Genomic DNA, 23,176 nt, shown 5'->3' with positions numbered 1-23,176 from the left:
AAAAAGGACAAAAGCTACTTAAATGTCAGAAACTTTTTAACTTTTCAATATATTTCAATTGAAAATTTTCATTAGTTAACTAATATGATTCACTACAAAATTATGAACTTTTCTGCTCTTGCGCATTATAAAAGAACTAATTTAAATGCTCATATCTAGCACAATTATTGACAATTAATAAACTCTATAAAATTCCAAAAATATAATTAGGATTGAAGAAAATACAAAAAGAATTCTTCACGTCTCAAATATCAACAAAAACCCGTCAAACTTTCTTACCTGATGGATAATGGGAATACAAATCGATACAAATATTAGTTTCTGAGAAAAATCACTTTTGATGCATTAAACATTATATTAAATCATTACATTAATTTTGTATCAAATTCGAAGGAATATTAAATAAAAAAAATTAAGACACAATGTTTTCCCTAAAGGGAGAAAACTATAATATTTTCTAACTATAATAAAGTTGGACTTCGATTTAACGAACTTCCATTTTACAAGTTTCTCTATTTTGCGATTTTTTTCGAAGAACCAAGAACATTTTGGAAATTTCTTCTTAAAATAACTTCCAAATAGCGAAGTGAACATTTCTATTTAACGAAATTTTCTTCGAGATCCACTTTCTCTATTTCCCAAAATTTTTCAAAACATTTCGAACTTGTTAACGCATTTTATGGGGAAAATGGCATTGAATTGATTTTCGAACTCGCTTAACTTTTAAAGAAAGCAGTAAAATTCCTTTCCCTTTTTATTTGCATTTAAAACGAACGCATGTGGTAATGTATGTTTGAAATTTCTTTTATAATAAATGCAGCTATAATTTTATACATAAATTTAGCTTTTTTTTAAGTTGAAAATGCATGTAGAATGATAGGGTAGCTTCCCATGCAGATTTCTTTTATGGTTAAGATTTATGAAGTAAATAGTAGATACTAGTTTACAAGATAAAAGAGTATTAATATGTCTAGTATTTATGATTTTGAAACCTGTTTTGTGTAATTTGAGTATTTCAAAAGGTGATTTTCTATTTAACGAATTTTCCATAGAACGAACTTATTATCGGGCTTTAGCGACTTCGTTAAATAGAGGTCCCACTGTATTTTTTAACTATAAAAATAACAGTAATAATATCTTTAAAGATTATATTATTGGTAAAAAAGTCAATATCAAATAAAAAATATAAATTTTCTTAGTGACAGCGCGCAACTTTGATGATTTTGAAGGTCTCGTGTGCTCTTAATGACGATCAGATCAATTCACTTTATTAATTTATGGAAAAGAATAAAAAGTTTGTATAGATATATAATTTTTTAAGCTATCCTCCATCATGAAAGAAAGGTCTTTGACATATTTTGCTAGAAGCTATATAATAATACACTTAAAGAACAGGTAGATGATTTGAGCTCAATTACATAAATCCCTAATCTTCGAGGGGCCCCTAAGACTTCAAGGCCCCAAAAGGGACTTTTCAATCCACCCATCAAATATGATGAAGACATTGATACATTGTTGAGCTGGGAATATAACAAGAGTTCAAACCAAAGGTTCGTCCTTGCTGACCCTGAAATTTTTTAGTATAATAAAAATTATATTGACCTTAGAGAAAGTTTCTAGAAAGTCAATTATAGTATTTATTTGAAAACGTATTTCAAATCAGGATATTTTTGACAGACAGTAACGAGACGTCGATTCATAGTTGTTTTTAACTTAAGGATTGAGAAATTATCTACGCCTTTATTCTAGTCAGTTTGAAAGAATTCATAAAAAAAAGAACTATAATTTTATATTTACTCTCTATAGTACTATTGCACAAAAATAATTTTTTCTTAAAAGCTTTTGCTGCAATTTGAACCCGTTGCTGTGAAGATATAGCTGGTAGACTCGTTCATTTATTTAATTTTTACATCAAATGTTTTCGTTTTTTTACATTAGTATCAATGTTTCTTAAATGACATATAATTGCTTTTAGTTTTTTTTAATGTCTTTAGCTTTTTTTTCCATTAAAGCCTATTTTTTGTTAATTTAAAAATAATTCATTTTTCAAAGAAAATGCTAGAATTTTGTATTGATCACAAAACTAACCAATTTAGTTACATTTGTTTCAAACAAGATAAATAGTAGCAAATTCTAGTTGCGTTTTAATCCTTAATAGGTAAAAACAACTCGAATAACTTAAAACTCTGTAAGCATATTTACTTTTATATTTGAGTTTATTAAAGCTGCAACCTTTCTTAATAGGAATTAATTTTTTTTCTCAAATAGAAACACTTTCAACGACGTATCAGGAATAATTATGTAATGCGACTGAGGAATATTCCAAAAATTCAAGAAAAAGTATTGTTGCCTTAAATGATACTACAATATCGAAGAAGTACTGAAGGGCAAAATGCTTAAAGTTACGAGAGTTTTTTCAGCATTAAAATTAATTTTACTTAAAAATGCTTCTAAAATTATAAAATAAATTTAAATTAATTGACATTTAATCAAATGACGTTTAAAGTAATAAAGCATTTTAATTGACAGATTGAACTTGAAGAAAAAAATAAACATTGTAGCTACTGAATCGTAAGAAAGTTGTTCACAAAATATCTTTATACACTGAAAATCGCTTTATGAAAATACTTATCAGAAATAATTCATGTTGTATCGAATCAAATATTACGTATTTTCAAATTTGGAAAGAAAAATTCTTGACACAGCTTTCTGTAATTTCAAAATGAAAAATGAAAGAAAGTTCTGAGCTCTTAAATTAATTTTTCAACTCTTGCATCTATTGTTTTACATTCTCAATTTCTTTTAAATAAGTGAAGCAAAAGTTTTTGAGTAGGAAATACAGATTTGTAGTAAAAACGTAGGCTAATTGGGATAATCTGCATTTTTGCAATACGCCAGGCGAATTGGATAAGTCAACAATATTTTCCAATCTGTGTGATATTTTATGTGTTTATTAAAATGATTTCCTCGTATTCAGGCTAACTATTAAACGTCTTAAGAATAACTCAATCTGACTGAATTTGTAGGCTTATTGCAATCAACCTTTAATAAGGTTCGCAATAATTCTTTCCTATTCTGAGCTTGTGGCAAATTGCCTGAAATAAATTAGCTTAGTTGAGCAATGAATTAGGCATTTTTTTTTAGTTAGCCTATAAGGGTGCGGATTTACTGCAATTAGCCTTAAAAGTGTTAAAAGCTGACAAAAAGCTACTTTTCCGCTTAACCTAGCTTATTATTAAGAGCCGGAATGTTCGAATAGCTTACTAAAATGAGGTGATCCAAGTTCGGGACAAGGCAATGGTCGATAGATTCGAATTTGCTCCCAGCAGTTCTAATAGCCAACTACAGACCTGACGTAAAATATTCTCAGTGATAGAAAGATCGTGGATTAGAATCCTCTTGCTGTCAGGCTAATCGTGGAAGGTTTTCATGGTCTTCCTCTCCATGTAACACAAAAACGGGTTAGTTCCATCAAAAAGTCCTCCACACGGCAATTTCACCCAATACTTGATCCAGGAGTTCTTTTGTCTTCTGGATCGGGTTCAAAATTACAATGCTGTGGAGTTGAACATTGGTAGTCGTATTTGAATACTTTTTCTCTCCATGTAAAACGGATAAAAGCAACCTAAAAGTCCTCCACGAATGTCAGTTTATCCAATAATTAATCCAGGAATTTGTGTTTTCTTCTGGGTTGGGTTCAAAATTACAAGGCTACGAAGTTGGACATTGATAATCGTAAGCCCAAAAAATGGGTCGGCTGTTCAACACCAGTTATGAAATATTTAAAAAAATGCAAACGAAATTGGCCTACAACACGCTCATCAACTTAAAAAGAAAGCTTTTATTTTTCGTGCTCAGCATGTGAATTCAGAGTTATGTATTAAACAAAAAAAAGAAATATTTTGTCTTTTTATAGTAACTTACTCACTGTCATTTTTATCCTAGCAAGTTTGAAATACAGTAAAGGAAAATAACAAATTTTAACAAAAACAACCATTCGAGTTCACGTTAAAATGACTAGAAAATGATATAGAAACAAACCAAAAAAAAAAGAAAAGAAAAAGAAATCCATACTTTTCTAAGTACTCAAGTTTGAAAATTACTTCGTATTACAATGCCACTTTAAGCATATGTCAGTAAAATGATGCTAATATGGAATTAAATGCCTTTATTTTATTTATTTTTTAAAAGGGAAAACCACTTCATAGTTTACAAGAGTCAAGGACAATAGCCAATTGAACTCGAATTCCGCCAGGTATAAGATTCTTTAACTTGAATATATTTTGTTTATTTGAACTTTATAAGTGGCTTTTGTAATCTTAAAAGTTGTGAAAAACATTTTTGTAACCGTTATCATTACGGTGATACCATCATTCATGCTTTAATTATTTAAATAGTTTAAAAGTAGGGTATGAAAATGAAATATATATTTGTAAAAGAAAATCCTCTTAGTTGGAGTGAATCGAAATATATTAGTTTGATTTTATTAAAATGGCTAACAAAATTTATTCTAAATATACAAAAATGTGTAAAGTAGCAATTCAAAAGAAATTATGAATTTATTAAAATTCATATTATAATTATTTAAACGTTTCAAAACTATGAAAAACAAATATTATTGAAAGAAAACTCAGGCTCATAATTGAGAATAAATTAAAGTACGCTGTTTCGATTTTAATTGAAATTTAAATACAAAGTGTGCTATGAATAATATATTAGTGCTTATATGAAATAATGAAAAAAATTTAAAAATAATGTCATGTAATAAAATGATGCTAATTAGGTACAATAAATTATTAAAAGAAGAAATTAAAGTGAATAATTGGGAATGAATTGAATGATAATTTTTCGATTTTATTACAGTGTTAAGCAAAGTTTGTAATAAATATCTAAATATATACTACTTTTCACAACTGATATGTCTATAAATAAACTTACACGGCTTTATTTGAGATTAGGTGACTGTCTACTAGACTATTTTTTACTACTTAAGTTGTTAAGATCACTAAATACCGATCAATATATTTCAGAGGCAAAAATAAAATCCTGCTCATTTGACTTATGGAAGAAAAATTAAAAATTTAAATATATCATAGCGAAACTTTTATTTCTCACTTTCAAAATTAATTTCATTTTGTTTACATTTTCATTAGCATAATGCTTCAGTATTTTCTTTTAAATACTATTTAGTTTACTTCGTAGTTCTTATCATATATTTGTAAACTCATATTCTGCATTGCTCCTGCTTCGTCCAAACAACAATTCAGCTTTTTTCTCTGGGCGACTCATTTTCATGTTGGTTTCTTTAATATTTCAATTATTGTTTTAACAATAATTCACTTTATAACTACTTCATTTAAAGATAATAAACCAATTGTGCCACTTATCTTTATAAAAATGTGCATATTAAGATGTCATTATTGTAATCACTGTTTCGATAAAAAATTATTTATTTAACTATGTGGATTAAGGAGATTGAAGTTAATATTGCGAATTATTTTTATTCATTTTTTTAATTTTTGTAGTCAAATATAAACAATAAAAAGTATATAGCAATGTGCAAAAATGTAAAGAACTTTGTAGTGAGAAAATTAGGCCTCCGGATAAAGTTGCTAAGTTAGGCCAAAAGATAAAATTATTAAGTCATAAAAGATATGATTAAATTAAACCTACTATCTTTTATTTAGAAACTGTAAATAAATACAAAAAGTAGGTTTAACTTAAGAGGTTTCTTCCTTAGTTCCCCCTCCCTCCGAACTTTATATTTATTATTCAACGCTTTAAAGTTTAGATCGTACATCTTCAGACTCGGCCTTTTGAGAAATTTAAGAGCTTGTTTTATTACTTTTTAGCGGTTACAATTCAATATTTTGACTTTATGCTTCTCTAATGAATATCACGCGTACTATGCATGATATTAAGAGAACTCTATACCACGGGATAAGCCCCTCGTGACAAATTTTCTTTCACTTGCATTAGTGATTTAAGTAGTACTAAAGAAAAAAGTAAGTCTAGGTAAATGAAAAGTAAGTTTAGGTAAATGAAAAGTAAGTTTAGGTAAATCAAAAGTAAGTTTAGGTAACTAACTTACCATAGTTTAGGTAACTAACTTACCATAGTTTAGGTAACTAACTTACCATAGTTTAGGTAACTAACTTACCGTAGTTTTGAGAAAATAAAAAGAGTTTGCGGTCTATTTTTTTAATGTTTAAAAACTTATTCTAATGCCGCATTAACTGGGCTCATAAAAATTTGAGAAAAATGGGAATAAGGTATTGATTTTGATAATTTTCATCTAAGGGGGAAAATGTTACTAAATAGACGACTTTTTAAAAAATTTAATAACTTTTAAAGTATTTTAGTTATTTCTCCATTCTAAAGCTCAGATAATTCTTTACAGAAAGATGGTATGAACAGTTTAAAATTATAGCTTTGCTTCAAGTACTTAAACTGTGGCTTTTTTTTATTTTCTTTGGCTACAGAGCTCCGAAAAACCATGCTAAGTGAGAATGCTAAACTTAAAAACCAGAAAGAAAGCTAAGCTTTTTTAAAGAAAAAAATACATATTTAGTCAAATATTAAACAATATATCGCAAAATATGGCTGTCTAGGTCATAGATATGACAATGCCAAATCTTTGTATAATCCTTGAAACGAAAATGAACCCATAAAAGAAGTCATCCATGAACAAGATCATCGAGAGTCACAACCACTGTGAGAAAATAAACCACTCAAGAAATCAAGGGGTGAAAGTAGACCCCAGAATGTCACTTGGATCTATTAAACCAGAAAATAGAAGACTACTTCACTAGAACTCTCACCTTTTTTCCCGCAATGATACAAAAAAACCATTGTTTCAAATATTTTCATCCTCCGAAGAACAATGTATTTTGTAACTATTGTATTTCGCGTAATCGTAATGATAGACTTATATCAGCTTTTCAGATTGATATCGTCGTTGTAATGTGGCTATGAATTGGTCACCAAGAGTAATTCTTTCGGAGGTGGGAACAATGCCGCTTTGAATAATAGCGTCCGTTATTATTTCATTGAGTTTTTCATTTTATTTCCTTTTTTCCTCTTCTTGTAGAATTTCTTATCAGTTTTTGCAAGTTTATTTGCGTGAAGAGAATCATTCATAAGGATTTGTGGAGCGAGAAGACAAGATTGAGATTAAACTTAACGGTGAGGAATGTCAGAAAATAAATATAATTATAATGTCAGTGAAAGCACTATTGCAGACTATTTCCTTTCTGCATTTAAGATTCATATTTAAATTAAAAGGTGTATAGATTTATAAATATATAGATAAACGGCATATTCGAAATGATTTGATGTTTTTTTGTATTGTGCTGCTATCGTGTAAAGTACCTAACTGGAAAAAATGTTTAGGAATATATTGCTGAAAAAAATTTTTAATTTAAAAAACTAAAAACTGGCACTACTAAAAACTATAAAAACTGTAAACAAAACTACTAAAAACTATAATCAAAACTTGATTGCCCAAGTTAGTGATATATTTATTAAAAGTGCAATATTTCATTTGAATTTTTGTTAATATTTTACACAAAGAGGGAAGAAAATTGTAAATAAAAATTATAAATAAATGAAAGCAAAATGAATAAAAATAAGATAATTTTTTAATTAATTGATTGATTTCAAAACATTAGAAAAAAACGAATAAATTAAATGGAAATATTTTATTTTGTTTTATAACTATCGTTGAACAGCCGACCGAATTTAGGGTTTACAACTATCAAAGTTCAACTCCGTAGCCTTGTAATTCTGAACCCAATCCAGAAGACAAGGAAACTCCTGGATCAAGTAGTGGGAGAAATTTGCTTTCGTGGAGGACTTTTTGATGGAACTAACTCGCATTTGCGTTACATGGAAAGGAAAACCAGAAAAATCTCCCATGGCTAGCAAGTAGACATGGCAGGGACTCTAATCCATGGTCCTTAGGCCACCGACGATGTTTTACTTCAGCTATGTGTTCGGTGCAAGCCGGATGCGGAATTCGAATCGACCAGCCATCTCCCGGTTTCAAATACGGTTCTCATCATTAGAAGGCGAATGCTCTATCCCCATAGCCATCACGGATCTCAATAGAAATATTATTGGGATAATTTTCACCGGAAATTGTAATTTGAAAGCCTCATTTTCTTTTCGCTATTAATCTTCTTCTCGCCATCATGTTAACCATTTATTTAATTATTTTTAATATCTTCAAATTCACCGAAATTGTTGTTTTTTAAAACTTTAAAGGAGTGAAAATTTCAAGCAGTTCCGCAGTATGAGATTAACAATTTTAGAACAAAAAAAATAGATTAAAATAATTAATTCAAGCCCGGCTACTTTTAATATAAGGTTTAGAGATCGAACAAGTGCATAAAAATAATCATAATTAAACCAAAATGGCGTTGTAACAGACAATAACTTTCTTTTAAATAGCTTATATTTAATTGTTTCACTTATGCATCATTTATTATTAAACTTATGTAAGGGGAATAATACTTTTACAAACTTTAAGTGTACCCGAAATTTCAATAAAGGAAGAGAGAGTCCTTTCCTAATAAATTTCAACTACTTCTTTTGTATAGATTATAATCGATATAATATATTGATTGTTTGTCCAATAAAATCCATGGTTTGAGATGAATTTTTAAATAGAAACCTGTCGACGATGCCCCCCCACGAGATTTCAATATAGTAGTCTTTAACAGTTTAGCATTTTTTGTAAAAAAATTTATTAATTAAATAATTAAAAAAAACTTGATATTTGACTTCTTTTTTCCTTTAGTTCAGACAACACATTTTAAAAGAAATAAAGCCATGTATTATAATACAAACAGAAAAATCACTTAATGAGCGAGCAAGTCCTTAAAGGTCGCTGGATTAAAAATTAGCCCACCGTCCAAGCGTAATTTTATAATAAAAAATAAATGAATAAAAAAATCAACCCAAAAAGTAACTAAGACGGGAACTTCAACATGCAATAAACAGAACTAAAATTTATTCACTATGAGTTACAATTATTTACAAAATTTTAAAGTAAAACTAAAGCAACGTAGTAGGAAGTTACGCTTTCATGGGCTGTACGTAATTACTGCACGCCTAATTTGTGGATTGTTAATCCATACAAACAATAGATGATAACAAAAGCCATACGAATTAACTTGGTTTCGCCTCAATTATTGTAAAACAATAGTTTCTCTTTAAAAAGAATGATTCCATCTTTTAATCGCACAAAAAATGTATACCGGAGGAAAAAAATGGCAAATTATTTCGAGCAAAAAATAATTTTTAAAATAAAATATTTACGTAATGTACTGAGAAAAGTATATGGTTCAGCCGTTGGACAACAAAACAATTCTAATGTAAGAGGATGTAATTTAAACTTAAAAAAAAAAATATCAAGGAACTGTAGAAATGATATATATTCAAAAATTGTAAATATATATTATAGACTTTTAATATTATATCATATGCGTGAAGTATTTTGTTTCAAATCAAGGTTATGAAACTTCTTTAACCGAAACTTTAAAAAGAAAAGTAATAACAGAAAACTGAGCTCTTACGTTAAGAATTTACATAATCATTGTTAAAATTTAGTGGTCAAAGTACTGAAGGAAATCGTGTGTAAGGCGGATTTATTTTAAAATTAAGGAAAAATCCTGAAAAAGAAACGTTTTTCGTGAGCTAAATAGTTTATGCAGTGAATGAAGTCAATATTTATTGTAATTAAACTTTCAATAAAGCTATTAACTTTTACGCTTTTCTTAACTATATATTACCAAAATATATGTATTTAGGGTTGTTTTTTTTTGGTGTAATCCCCAGAACAATGGAAATATTAAGTAAAAAGCAAGGCTGCAATTTTTCTTAAATGCTAACGCTTATTTCCTTCTCTAACTTTAAGAATCGCTTATTTTAATAATTGATATGAAATTATAATATTAAATCATTGTTAGGTTTTCTATATTATATCATTGTTATGGTTTAAGTTATCATTGTTATGGTTTGCGTAATTTTCCCTGTTTGCAAGATTCCTTCAAAAACTAATACAGTCCCTCATAGTCTTAAGCATTAACTTAGAGATTCGATGCTTATTCTTTGTAACGTCTACAAAGTGTATGCAACACAGATGTTTACGAAACTATATACTGTTTGTATACATTCTTAAACTCAAAGCTGGAGTCTGGAGCCTTTTTCAATACGTGAGGAAAATATAATTGAAAAAAAATTTCATATCATTAAATAATATCTTAGTACTCTATAATCTAGAACAGGGGTTTCCAGCTTACAGGAGGCCGGGGGTTCACAATTAAAAACACAAATCAAATGGCGGGCCGCAACTTTATCAAAATTTTATGTAGGACTCTTTTATGTTTGAAGGAACATTAAATATTACTATCAGATTTTTACCAAATTGTACAAAACAAAAGTATTGAATTACAAATTAAAATATGAAGTAGATTTTTGAAAATATTTAATTGCATATTAAAAAATTCAGGCTATAATAACTTTAATTTGCACCCATGTGTTAAACAATTAATGTACAACAGATATCTAATTGTTAAGATATAAAACTTTAAGAAGGCTGGTATTAAATCTTACATAGTAGCACACAAAATGCTCAATGACAAAATTGAGGTTTGTCTGCTGCAACCACCAGAAAATAGATATTTACATTTTAAATTTAAAATTTACAAATGTGTGTGTAAATATTTTCGTCCAAAATAAGTGGTTTCAGAAGGTTAAATCGAAGAATTTCTTCGAGAAAATTTCTGATACACACATGCTAAATTATATTCACAAAATACAGAAAAATTAAATAAAAAGAATAGCATACATGATTATTTTCGTATTTAATAAATATTTTCTTGGATGCAAAACCTGAGAAATAATTTTTTTTGCACCGTTGGCATGATGAATTTCACAGAAACGAAGAAATTAGGTTTTTATTAACAAGAAAAGTATTTTTCACGATATAGATTTTTTACGAAAATTGTCTGCAAAAAATTACAACTGATATATTTTAGTTCACGGGCCGCAAAAAAAGGCTTCGTGGGCCGGATGCGGCCCCCGGGCCGTAAGTTGGAAACCACTGATCTAGAAGGTACAGAAATACTTAATAAAACAATTTTATAGAGTGTTGTTGTTTACACAACTACAATTGTAATAAAGTAGTAGCAGTTAACTACTAAGAAAATGTAGTTTTTCAGACCACTGAACTATTTGAATGAACATAAATTGTACAGAGAGGGAAACTATGAAAGATGTTATGACCTCTTCCACAATTCCAGATCCGGACAAAACTTCGGAGAAATAAAGCTCAGGGGTGTATAAGATTACTTGTAGTAACCTTACTTAGCGGCGAAATTTGGCAACAATAATATTAAAACTAGCCTGTATGTTCGCCAAAATGATACCTTTCCTTTCATAAAATAACTTTCATTAATTTTAGCGAATAAATTATGTAAATAATTTTTGTTGTACGTGCTTCTTTTATTTTAAGTATTTTTAAGATAGAAAAACAAATTTAGTGAACAAATATGATTTTAAAATGATGCATTTTTTTAAAATTTTAATAACAACTATCATGAATCGTGATTACAGTAATAAATTACAGCAATTTTGACTGTTTCATTTCTGAAGAAGAAAACGTCTAATTAGTGCCTAGTCAAATGTAACTATACAAAAAGTATAAAAATATCAACTGTAAGTTTTAGTTAAAAGTTTAGAAGTTCAAAATAAATGGAAGAATAAAGGAATTGCAAGATGTTATGGTTCTAACATCACAAAACTTTCATAAAATAGTAAAAGATACATTATAGGGACGAAGAATTACTTATCATTAAGTTTTTTTTCTTTTTCTTTTTATTTATTCTTTATTTTTTATTTTTATATTTATTTATTTATTTTATTTATTTATTTATTTATTTTTGAAAAACATTTTCAAAAAAGTAAACGAAATTAAGCACCGGAGAAAAATTTTCTGAGGGAAAAAAAAAGAGTAAAATATCTCTCTCAATACCGCAATCCGAAACTGAAATACGGAGAGATAATATGATTTTGAACTTATCATAAATTAACTTTTAACGTAAATTGCAAAACAGAACATGATAGGAGATATACTAGCCAAAAATATGAAAAATATCTTTCCATAAACTACAAATTAACTTTGATTTCAAAAATATATAATTACATTCATACAAAATCCCAATTAAATACAATTAAAACTGTGCATAATTAAATAACAATTTTAATTGGAAATTAAAATGCATTTTAGCTTACCAACTCTTTTTATTTTAAAGTACTTTTAAGCCTAGACGATGGAAAGGAAATTTTCACAATAATAAACTTCGGTGTATTCAGTAGTGTAGCCCAAAAATTCAGCATTAACTCTTGACTATTTCAAGTGCGAGTGCACATGTATTTTATAATTAAATATATATTTAATTGCATTTTGGAAATTTTTTTAAGGAAACTAAAAAACTTTGAATTCGATTTTAAAAGAACTTTAAAGAAATGCTGAGAAAAAAATGAGTTTAAAAAAATATACGAGTTTTTTATAAATCAGTATAAATCAAAGAAGTTTTTTAGAAGAAAAAAAATATCAAAAATTACCTTAGGAAGTACCGAAAAATTTTGTTTGAATAAAAATTAAATTAATTTCAATCCACACTCCTCAGAACAGTGTTCAATGAAAAAAATACGCTGTTATATTGTTGCAGGGAATTATTATAATACAATAATTATTATAGTACGTATGAAACTATTAATACAAATCTTTATGTAATTGATTAGTGTTTTCTAAAGATTGCGTATGATTTGGATAATAACAGAAATAATTGACTTATAAAGAATACAATTGTTTGTTTTACAAAGAATGTATTAAAATTCTAATTTATTAGCCTAAGAATAAATGTATAAAATAAAGGTATGCACAAAACGAAAAACAAAAAACTGATCACCCTGAATAACTTTTGATCTAATTATCGGATCTTTAAGTTCTGGGACTCAATCTCAAAAATTAGAGGGGGTTACCTCAAGTATCATAATTAATTAGTGCATACTGTATTATAAAAACGTATCTTCTCTAAATAAACAAACATTTTTTTCGACTGGTTCGGATTTATGATTCCTAATACATTCTAAAAAGCTTTATTTTTCAAAAATCTCATTAACTATTCTACCGAATTCACTTACATTTTGCATTTTGCCATTTGAAATTGCATTTTTTAAAATAATGAAATAAATTGTGTACCTTACAAAAATTTACTTAACGTTAGATTTCACATGGAATCGAATTTTATAATTTTGCGCGAAAATGTTTCATTTCGCTTAAGAAGTTTTCAAGATATGGTGAAATATATAAGAGGTAAAAATAACATTAGGGGTTCCAAACTTTAGGCCGCTCTTGAAACCAAACTATTGGGACCATATTTCCCGGATTACGGCTACCCCCCATATTTTTAGAATCCAAATCCGGTATTTCAGAGAAAATACGTTTTTGAGTCTGATGTCGTAACTTAAAATAGCGTCTGAACTAATTAATTAGCATGTTTGAGCTCATCCCTACGAACCATTAAGAGTGAGTCTTAGAACGTGAAGGTTAGAAAAATGGTTTCTAACATACATCGTAAAAGTTGTTTAGAGTTAAAAAAAAAATGCTTAGTCTCAAAAAGATTAAGAACTAAAAAACCAATTAAAACATTTTTATGAAAACTATACGTTAGATTTTAATAGTTAATATTGTAAGAACAGAAATACAATTAAGAAAAAGAGCTTGGTTATCTTTTGGCGAGAAAAAGCCTATCTTGTGACTCTACTGAATTTAAATACTCCCTATGAAGTATTTTCCCTTTACTGATGAATTTTCTAAGGGGTGGTATAATTGATGTCGCTGATGAGGGGGTAGATTCTGTGCCAAATTTTTATCTTACTTTCAAAAGAATATCCCACCCATCTGATTTTCTTTTGAGGTAGGGTAACAAGGGAAAGAAGCATACCGTTCATCAACAGTAATTATTCTTTTTTGATCCTCAAAACTATCAATCGAAGAGGATTGGCACTCTTTACGCTTTTACAAATATTTGTAAAGAAATATTCTGCTCAATTGATCTCTGTAATTGAGCCTTATGAAGATGTCGAACGAAAATAGATGGATGGCAAACTATTTGTCATTGATATTTTCTTTCTTGAACCTGAATTCACTCTTAAATTATTATAAAAATGTTATCTTATCGGAAATCATTTAGTTGTTACTTTTTTAAAAAAAAATGGTAGCTGATAGAAGAAAACTTCCACGTGACTCAAAAGGGATTTTTTTCCATGGTTTTAAAATAATAGATCTGATATTAAATGATTCACTACTACTGACTTAAGGGGGAGGAATAGCTTATGATAAAACTACGTTCAGGTTTGCTCTAAAGAAGGACTACTTTTCTTTGTGCAAATGAATTAAATCAAAATTAGCTCTTATCACGAAGTTCAATAGTAATAATGTCCATGATATTATGACTTAAAACTTAATTAAATATTTTACACACTTTTACAGTTAAAATAACAGCAAGAAAATTTAAAATTTAATATTTATAATTTCTGCTCTTAATTCTGTACCTTCCTATTCTTATACACTTTAACTCGTGCTATAATCCTATGAATACCAAGTTTTTCTATTAAGTTATTGCAATCAAATTATTAAAACCTTAGGTCTTACTCATTTTATTTTTAATTTCAATCAATTCATTATTTTTTTTAAATTTACTCATTTATAATTTTTCAATCAAATTACTAAAACTTTTTACCTTGCTTTATATTTAATTTTGCAATCAAATTATTATTTTTTTTACTTTACTAATTTTGATTATAAATAGCTTATAAAATATTTATTATTATTTTTATAATACTTTTTTTCTTTTACTTTGATTGAAAAATAATTTTCAATCAAATTATTGAAACTTTTGACCTTGCTTTAATTTTACAATCAAGTTAGTAAAACTTTGGACCTTTCTTATTTTATTTTTAATTCTACAATCAACTTTTGGATCAAATTGTGAAAATAAATCTTCTCGTGACTTCGAGAAAAGATTTTCAGTCACCAAAAAAGCATTAATCTTTTACTAAAGCATGAGATAAATGTTCCAAAATCTGACTCTATAAGGTTAATACCTGTTTTAAGATAAGTTTTACTTTCCCTTTTTATTATAGACCTTGATTTTGACAAAAACTGCATTATTAGGAGATAAAGGTCCAATTCAGCAATGAAACTCGATCTGTTATATTTATGTGAAATAAATAATATATTTTTATGAAGTGAAAGACGATATAATGAAAGGGAAACTCTCCCCAAAGCATTAACAAAATATAAAACACAAAGTAAACTATGCAATTAGTAAATTCTTTATTTTTACAATTCCATACATTTGCGACTTGTCATTGTTCATCGTTATACCTTCTCATTGCTTCGCAATAAATTTTTTTCCGTAAAAAGGAATTAGATTTGGACCAATTTGTTTTTCTATAAATTGTCAATATTTAACTATGTTCTTTATTGCATTCTAAAGACTTCATACGTTTTCAGAAAAAAAATTCTTTACTTAAAACTTTTTTTTCATATATATATTTCGAAACGTTTCCTATAGCCATTTCTTAATATTTCGGAAACCTCTTGTGGGGTTAGGGTATCAACAATATCAACCGTCATCTAGCAAAAGGTAAATCAGGATAAAATCGAGTTAACTACATGCCTTATATACTAGTGAATTGGAATTTAATAGTTGTAGTGGTAGCTACATTCTGAAACTGAATCAATTCGATTCAGTTTCCTATTTTTGAAAATAAGAGAAATGTTTCTCAATTGATCGGAAACATGATATTAATTAAACTTCTCTGAGATTTTCGGTGACATTTTTGTCCAGTCAAAATTAGTTTCTGAAATTTTTTACAGTACTGACGGCTCGCTTGTCAAGCAATCTTCCTTTCTTCGATGGCTCAGTACTCGTTCGCTATTAATCTATGTTGTACTTCCTAATCGATTATGTTTATCCTCATTTACGCTTAATGGTTTTGACGTAGCCTCAGACAAGAGAATATTCCTCAATTTGGCGTAATGTTCGATTGAATCATTTTCCAGGAAACGATTTCGTTTTTAACAAAGATAATTTTGGGCATTCATTTTTTATGTTTTGTGTAGATGCAGTTGTTTTAACCATTGTTGAATAAAGACTTAAAATGATCTCTCTACCTAAAAGTAGGATAGCAATATTCAGTATTATAAACATACATAAGCAGGGTTTATGTACGCATGTATTATGCATGTGGATTTCTACACTGTTTTTTTTAATTCCTATTTTTTTCTTAACTCTATGTAATAACAAAACACGAAACCAAAAATTGAAAAAAAACGGGACAGTGAAAAAATCAGGAGAAGTAAGATTTTGTCTCCGATGAATGTTGAAAGCACGAGCGAGAACAAGAAAAAATATCATTCGAGCTAAATTTTTTGACTGATTTTCTTAAAATAAATATTAAAATATAAAAAATATCAAGTCGTAATTGAAAAGCTAAATATATAGTCGCTAGTCAAAATTTATTGGTCGCCAATGGTGATGGAGAGATCGAATTTCACAAGCTTCTATATAAAAAATGGAATTGTACTAATATTCTCTTTTACTTTTATAAAAAGTGTGGAGAATAATTGCCGTAAAAGTTAAATATTGAATTAATAAAACTCTAATTCAAGTTTTATCTAAAGGAAAATAGTTTTAGAAACAGAAGGAATGAAAATTTCAAAAGAAAATGAATTATAATTATTATTATTATTATTATTATTATTATTATTATAGTGTTCCGTATTTTTCTTCTTCAAAAAAAAAGAATGTGAAATTTAGTTTTCATTTCAGATTTGAATTTAAATTTGAATAATTATTTTTGATTTAAAAATAAATTGGAAGAAAGAAACATATTTTCAAATTGAAAAAAAAGACAGAAATCGTATAAAAGTGTTTTTTTTTCTTCAAAATATGATTGCCAAAAAAAAATTGCCATTTAAAAAAAAAAAATTTGTATTTTCCTTCAGTGAACAATTAAAACATTTTTATTAGCGTTTACTTTGAGGGTGAACTTAAAATTTCCTGGCAATGCTATTTCTCTTTAATAAACTTTAAGTCCATAAATCTCTTTTATCTTCAATAATTAATTTAAAAAAATCACAAATTAAAAAACGTTGTCACAACAAAATTTCTCTAATCAGCAATATAAAAAAATAAAAGAATTATATTTTCTTGTGCAACGAAAATAATATTTCCTTTATAAAATTTCAGGCATGGTTCTAACATTCTTTTATTTTATTCTTTGTCTTAAAACTTTACTTGATTGGTGAATAACTTACAAAATTAGGATATCAATTGAAAACAATAAACATCATTTTTGTAATTAGCAATAGAAGTGAAGAAATTAACAACATAATATTCAGACAATAACTTAACGCAATCACGGGATGTTTTTCAATAAAATACATGTAAATCAACTTATGGTTTGTCAAAGGTAAATCCCTCTGAGCGTCTTTAATACCAAACCCGGAAGATGCATCAACAATTGATCCTTTGATCAAGAATTGACTTCGCCCAGTCGGAGATGTACTGTTGCAAATATCTTCTCTATTTCTTTTCACATCCCGTTAAATGTTCTATTTCTGATTCGAATGAAATCAGAAGGAATTTGAAAAATTAACTTCCTAAATAAATGCTTGATTTCAAGGACATTAAAGTAATGCCCTACTTGTAGTGTTGCAATTGAAAGTGATCTTGTCAGACGGCTTTAGCCGGCCGGCGGGCTTTTCAAGAAATGGAAGAAAAAAAATCATAATTAATGAAAACAAAAAATCTTCTCACTCTAATGTGTTTATCGATGATGTTTTGATTTTGAATTGGGAAAATTCTATAAAAAGACAGTTAACCTTCAAAATTCTTTATAGAATTAAGTGATCGAGTGTCTGTAAACACGAACATCTGCGGAATAGAAAGTTCTAAAAAATGGTGACCAATGTATATTTCAAATAAAAATAAATAAATAAATTACGTTATAAATAAAAAGAATGTTTCATATATTTTACGGAAAATGACCAAAATAAATGCCTGTCTGTATTCTCTGATAAATGTTGATATTCACGTTAGTCGTTTTTAAATTTTATTCCTTCGCTATCACTCGAAGAAATTTCTAATTTAGCTTGAACATGAATATTCGGGAGATAAAAAGATCTAAAAGTATTATGTATTTAAAATATGTATTTCATGAGTAATATGTATTTCAAATAAAATAAATAAATTAAATAAAATAAAATAAAGTATTAGTAGAAAAATAAGAAAAAAGAATAGTGTATAAATTTACTATAAAGGACCAAAATTAGTAAATGTCGACATCCGCAGGTGAATGCTGATATTCACATTAGTATCTTTGATGAATGTTCTTAACTGTTAAAAGAATTTTTCTCTCTTACACTAGCAATACTAACGTTCAACATATCATAGTGGAATTTTACATACTACAGTTTTAGGCGATCTTTTTTTAAATTTGCTTTCTAGCCATTGTGATGCTTTTGCCATTTTAATGTGCTTAATTGTTTTAACTATTAAAAATTTTGATATCGTTTAACTCTATAAAGGTCCTTTAACCTATAGTTTTAAATCCGTTCAATTTTTTCATGGGTTATCATGTGTTGTGTTAGTAATTCATTTTTATATGGAGATCCTTTGACCCTGTTGGACAGAGTTCTGTTGAGTAACTTTTAGCTGGCAATACGCACAATTGGTGAATATGCCAAACTGTTTTATGCTTTAATTGTTTTCTTATACAAACTTACTCGCCTGCCATATTCATGGGCTGCTGCCATGTATTCTATGAATTTTACGTTTGTTAAGTATTTTATGTATTGTAATGATTTTCAGATTTTAATAAACATTTACTCGTATGCCCTAAATCAGGGCTGGTCGGTGTAAAATTTTCATATCATAGTGGAAAAAGTGTAAGAGGAAATTAATGTAAATCAATATTTTTACTGCTGAATGTCGACAGTTTCTGGTATGGAATAAATATTAATAATGACTGTCATAATAACAATGACTAAATAATAACTGCATTTCAGATATCCATCTAAGAAATTATGTAAATCTCCTCCTTCCCGGAGATATTTCGGACTTAAGTGAATGTCGATAGTCACCTTAGAAGCTTTGATGAATGTTAGAAACTGTTTTTTCCAGTTCTCCTTAGTTCTCATACACCAGTCGACATTCAGCATACCCTGATGGAAGGATTGTAAGTAGAAAATAATTTTAAACACCTTTTCATTTAAACATTTGGTGTAGGAGCAAAGTAATGATATTAATGACTAAATTTTGACTGAATCATGACTATATTTCGAACATTTATTGATGTAACTAACTGAATGCGAATATTCACCGAAGAAAGTTACTGAATTTCGGGATATATATATATATATATATTATAATTCTAACATTTATGTGGGTATTTTTGCAAGAAATAGTAGAAATAATCTNATATATATATATTGTATAATTGAAAAATAAATTATGTAAGATTTTTCCTCTTATTTTTTACATTTAATCAATCAACTCCATTTCTATTCTTTTTTTCGACAAAATTGCTGAAAAATTAAAAAACCTCGAAAACAACGGCGAGCAATAGAAAATAAAATTTTATACAAATGTATAAACTCTTGTAAAAAGAAAGTTTTTCGCGAAAAATTGAAGAAGAGACTATTTAAAAAAAATTACATAAATCTTATGTTACATTCTTTACTTGACCGGTGGGCTCATTAATATAAAAAAATCATGAAAATGAAATTTCGATTCAGGTTAAGAAACGAGAAATATTTCACCTTCAGAATATTCTAAATAATTAAGTTATGGAAGGATCGCAAACACGAACATCCGATTATTAAAATGTTGGAAAGAATACAATACAGATAGCAAGTGATGCGTGAAAAAATGTCTCGGAATAGGAAAACCCGGTGGAATTACTGAAAACATGGATGTTTTGTTTAAATGAGAATATAATTTCATTGTTTGTCACATTGAAAATACGGAAATTTTGCTTTGGTGTTTAAATGCTTCACCTTATGATTAACATTTTAATTTTATTGTTTATTTGAAATATGCGTGGTATAAGTTATCCCTGTCGCATACTTTCTTATCAATGAAAAATAAAAATTTTTATTGAGTTGGATAAACTAAAAACCACCCCTAAAAATTGTGAGAAATATTTAACAGTGTTGAACCATAGCATAATATCGTTCAAATATTCCTGCCACCATCATAAGGTGCCAAATTGAACCATATTATTGTGCAAACTAATTCTTTTTAAACTTAATTGCACAATAGTAAAGTTCGACTTGAACAGAAACATGTTTCAATTTAAATCCTTGATAAGTTTTAAATTGAACGGATTATTTATTAATTTTACCGATAAATTAATTTGAACGAAGCTATGGTTTAATGTTGAACAGAATTTTTCGAGAATGAATAAACCACAGCGAAAAAAATTTTGTTTACTTGTTAAAATAATTCAATTGATATGTTTGAGAGATTTTTAATATCTTTTTATTCGCTACATTGAATTATCATTAAACAATACAAATTTAATCCTTAATATTTTAAATCTGATCACGTAACTTGTATGGATTAGAAACGGATTAAATGTGCAAAAAATTTTATTAAATTTCTATTGAAAATAAATGTATTTTTAAAATAATTTAGCATTAAAAATGGTAAATGATAATCAACAGAAGAAATTGAAGTACTAATTTATTTTAAAAAATTTTCAAAATTTAAATGCATTTTTATTGATCAAAATTCAAAACTTTAAATTGATTAATAATTGATGTTGTTATAAATATTAAGGGTTTGACATCGAACAGAAACGTCTTTTAATTATCCACGAGATCAATTTCCCCTACATTTACTGGTATTCGGCTACTATTATTATTCACGAATTTTATATAAGTTGAATTATTCATTGTAGCAATATTAACATCTAGTGTTCTTTTTTGTTTTACGTCTTACAACAAAAACATGTTTTAATTTTCCACGAGAAAACTGTATTTAATGAAATTATGTTATTACCAATATTTTGTGAATAAAATCATTGATTATTTAAAACATTAACAGCTGACGCTTTTATAAAATTTTGTGTTTTACATGTAACAGAAAAAATTACATTTTTTACAAAAAAACTTAACTCCCTTTTCTATGAAATTCGGTTACTATCATTATTTTGCAATAATACACAAATGAAATCACTGATTATTAAAAATAATAATAAATATGTTTGAATTAAATTATTTACGTTTTATTCGTAGCAGAAAAACATATTTTAATTTTTCTATTAACTGATTAAAACTTTACATTTAATGAAATTCGGTTACTGTTACAATTCAGTGACGCGATATAATTAAAATCATTCACTACTAAAATATTTTTAACCATTTGAAAAGATAAGAGTAAAATAGATAAGATAATAAGGAATGTAGAAACAAACTCATTTGAATGCATTCTAAAGTTGATAATGACCTTAAATTGTTTTCATAATTAATCACCCCTGAATTGTACTTTCCTAAAAATATCTTACAGCATTGTAAAATAGAGAGTTGTTTTTAACTAAGATACGAAATAGAAATCCTATGTTGACGTAATTATATTCTAAACTTATTCTAAGAGTAATAATTATGCTTAGAAGATAACAAACAAACAAAAAAATTTTTTTTTGATGAGTTAAGCACGTAATTGATAAATAAGTGCTGGTGCACATTAGTGTAATCAAGATAAAACTATTTTATATTTTTAAAAGTATATATTTATTTATCGAGATAAAATTAATAAATGTTTACGGAAAATGATATTAAGTATTCAAATGGAACTCAAAATATTCGATAAAAAAATAGATATTTATTTTTAATGTTACAATTATAAAAATTTTTATGGTTATTTATTCATTTTTTACCTTTGATTTTCAGTGATAATTTCTTTTTCTAAAACCCTACATTTTTAAATTTAATTTAATATAATAAATGTAATAAATAATTGCGAAACGCAACTTATAAATAACTATCAAGAAAGCCAGTCAAAACCTAATTACGAATAGCAAATATATTTATAATATATTGAATAATGTTTAATAGGAAAATGTTAAAAAAGAAAAAATATTGAGTAATTAAAAAGTTAATGGTAGAACTTTAATTTTTAAAATTCAATATCAGGTTCACATTATTATTTATTCCAAAAATAATTTTTCTTCCTTAAAAACTAATTTTTTTCCTTATTTAAATTAAATAAATTTATTTTCCTTAAACATTATACGTTCTAATTAAATAACTGTAACACAAAGATTAAAAAATTAACAAAACAATAATGTATTTTTTTTAAAATAAAACAAATAGATTTATAAATCTTCATCACTTTAATTCCATTAAAGTTAAAAACTGAAATGTATTGGAATATTTTTTTCAAAAGAATAAAAAACAGTACATACCTTTTTCATGAAGTATCGTACAATTTCGTCAAAAAATCCAATTAATACACCACCCAAACACATTGCACCAATTCCGCAAATTACAGAAACAATCATTATTAAACGGCCTCTTTTAGTTGTAAATTTCATTTTTATTAATAAATAATTTATTTCAATATATTTAAATTTTAAAAAAGCTATAAAATATTAAGTAAGAAAATATATTTCCTAAAAATGTATATAAGAAAATATAACTTGAGGTGTAGTTTACAACTTGCTTTTGGTTTGTATGTATGTTAATAAATGAAATAAATCTGGAAGAATCATTTTGGGCATCCATGCTTTATTTTGCGCGCTTGAATTTTACAGCGCCATCTACGTGACGTATACATGACGTTTCAAATAGGGGCGGAATCATCTGTTTGTGGCGAGGTTAAAAGGCGTAACCTGAAGATAGTTATAAAAAAATAAGACTTGCAAGTTCACTTTCCTTTAAGATAATCGAAGAAAACCCCTGTTTCATTTTTTTCCCCTCTGTCAATTACACTCTCGACGTCACTCATCTTACCACAATATTGTTTTCTAGAATCTTTTTCCCATTCATTTTTCAGCACTTAAATATTAATAATTTTTATTACACAAAACA

The 23,176-nt window shown here is 27.2% G+C and overlaps 1 protein-coding gene across 1 annotated transcript in view; it reads right to left on the bottom strand.

The window, feature by feature from the left end:
- Positions 1 to 22,847, bottom strand: part of LOC107443634 (platelet glycoprotein 4) — an 80,406-nt gene extending 57,559 nt beyond the window's left edge. The window contains exon 1 of the mRNA XM_016057570.3: positions 22,552 to 22,847. Coding sequence (XP_015913056.1) covers positions 22,552 to 22,680 — 129 coding nt within the window. The 5' untranslated portion in view covers positions 22,681 to 22,847. The remainder of the gene's footprint in view (positions 1 to 22,551) is intronic.
- Between the last annotated feature and the right edge of the window lie 329 nt (positions 22,848 to 23,176).

Source organism: Parasteatoda tepidariorum, chromosome X2 (genome assembly GCF_043381705.1).
Source record: "Parasteatoda tepidariorum isolate YZ-2023 chromosome X2, CAS_Ptep_4.0, whole genome shotgun sequence".
Classification (NCBI taxonomy): Eukaryota; Metazoa; Arthropoda; class Arachnida; order Araneae; family Theridiidae; genus Parasteatoda; species Parasteatoda tepidariorum.
The sequence above is the reverse complement of the archived record's forward strand: the minus strand, read 5'-3'. Positions and strand labels throughout refer to the sequence as shown.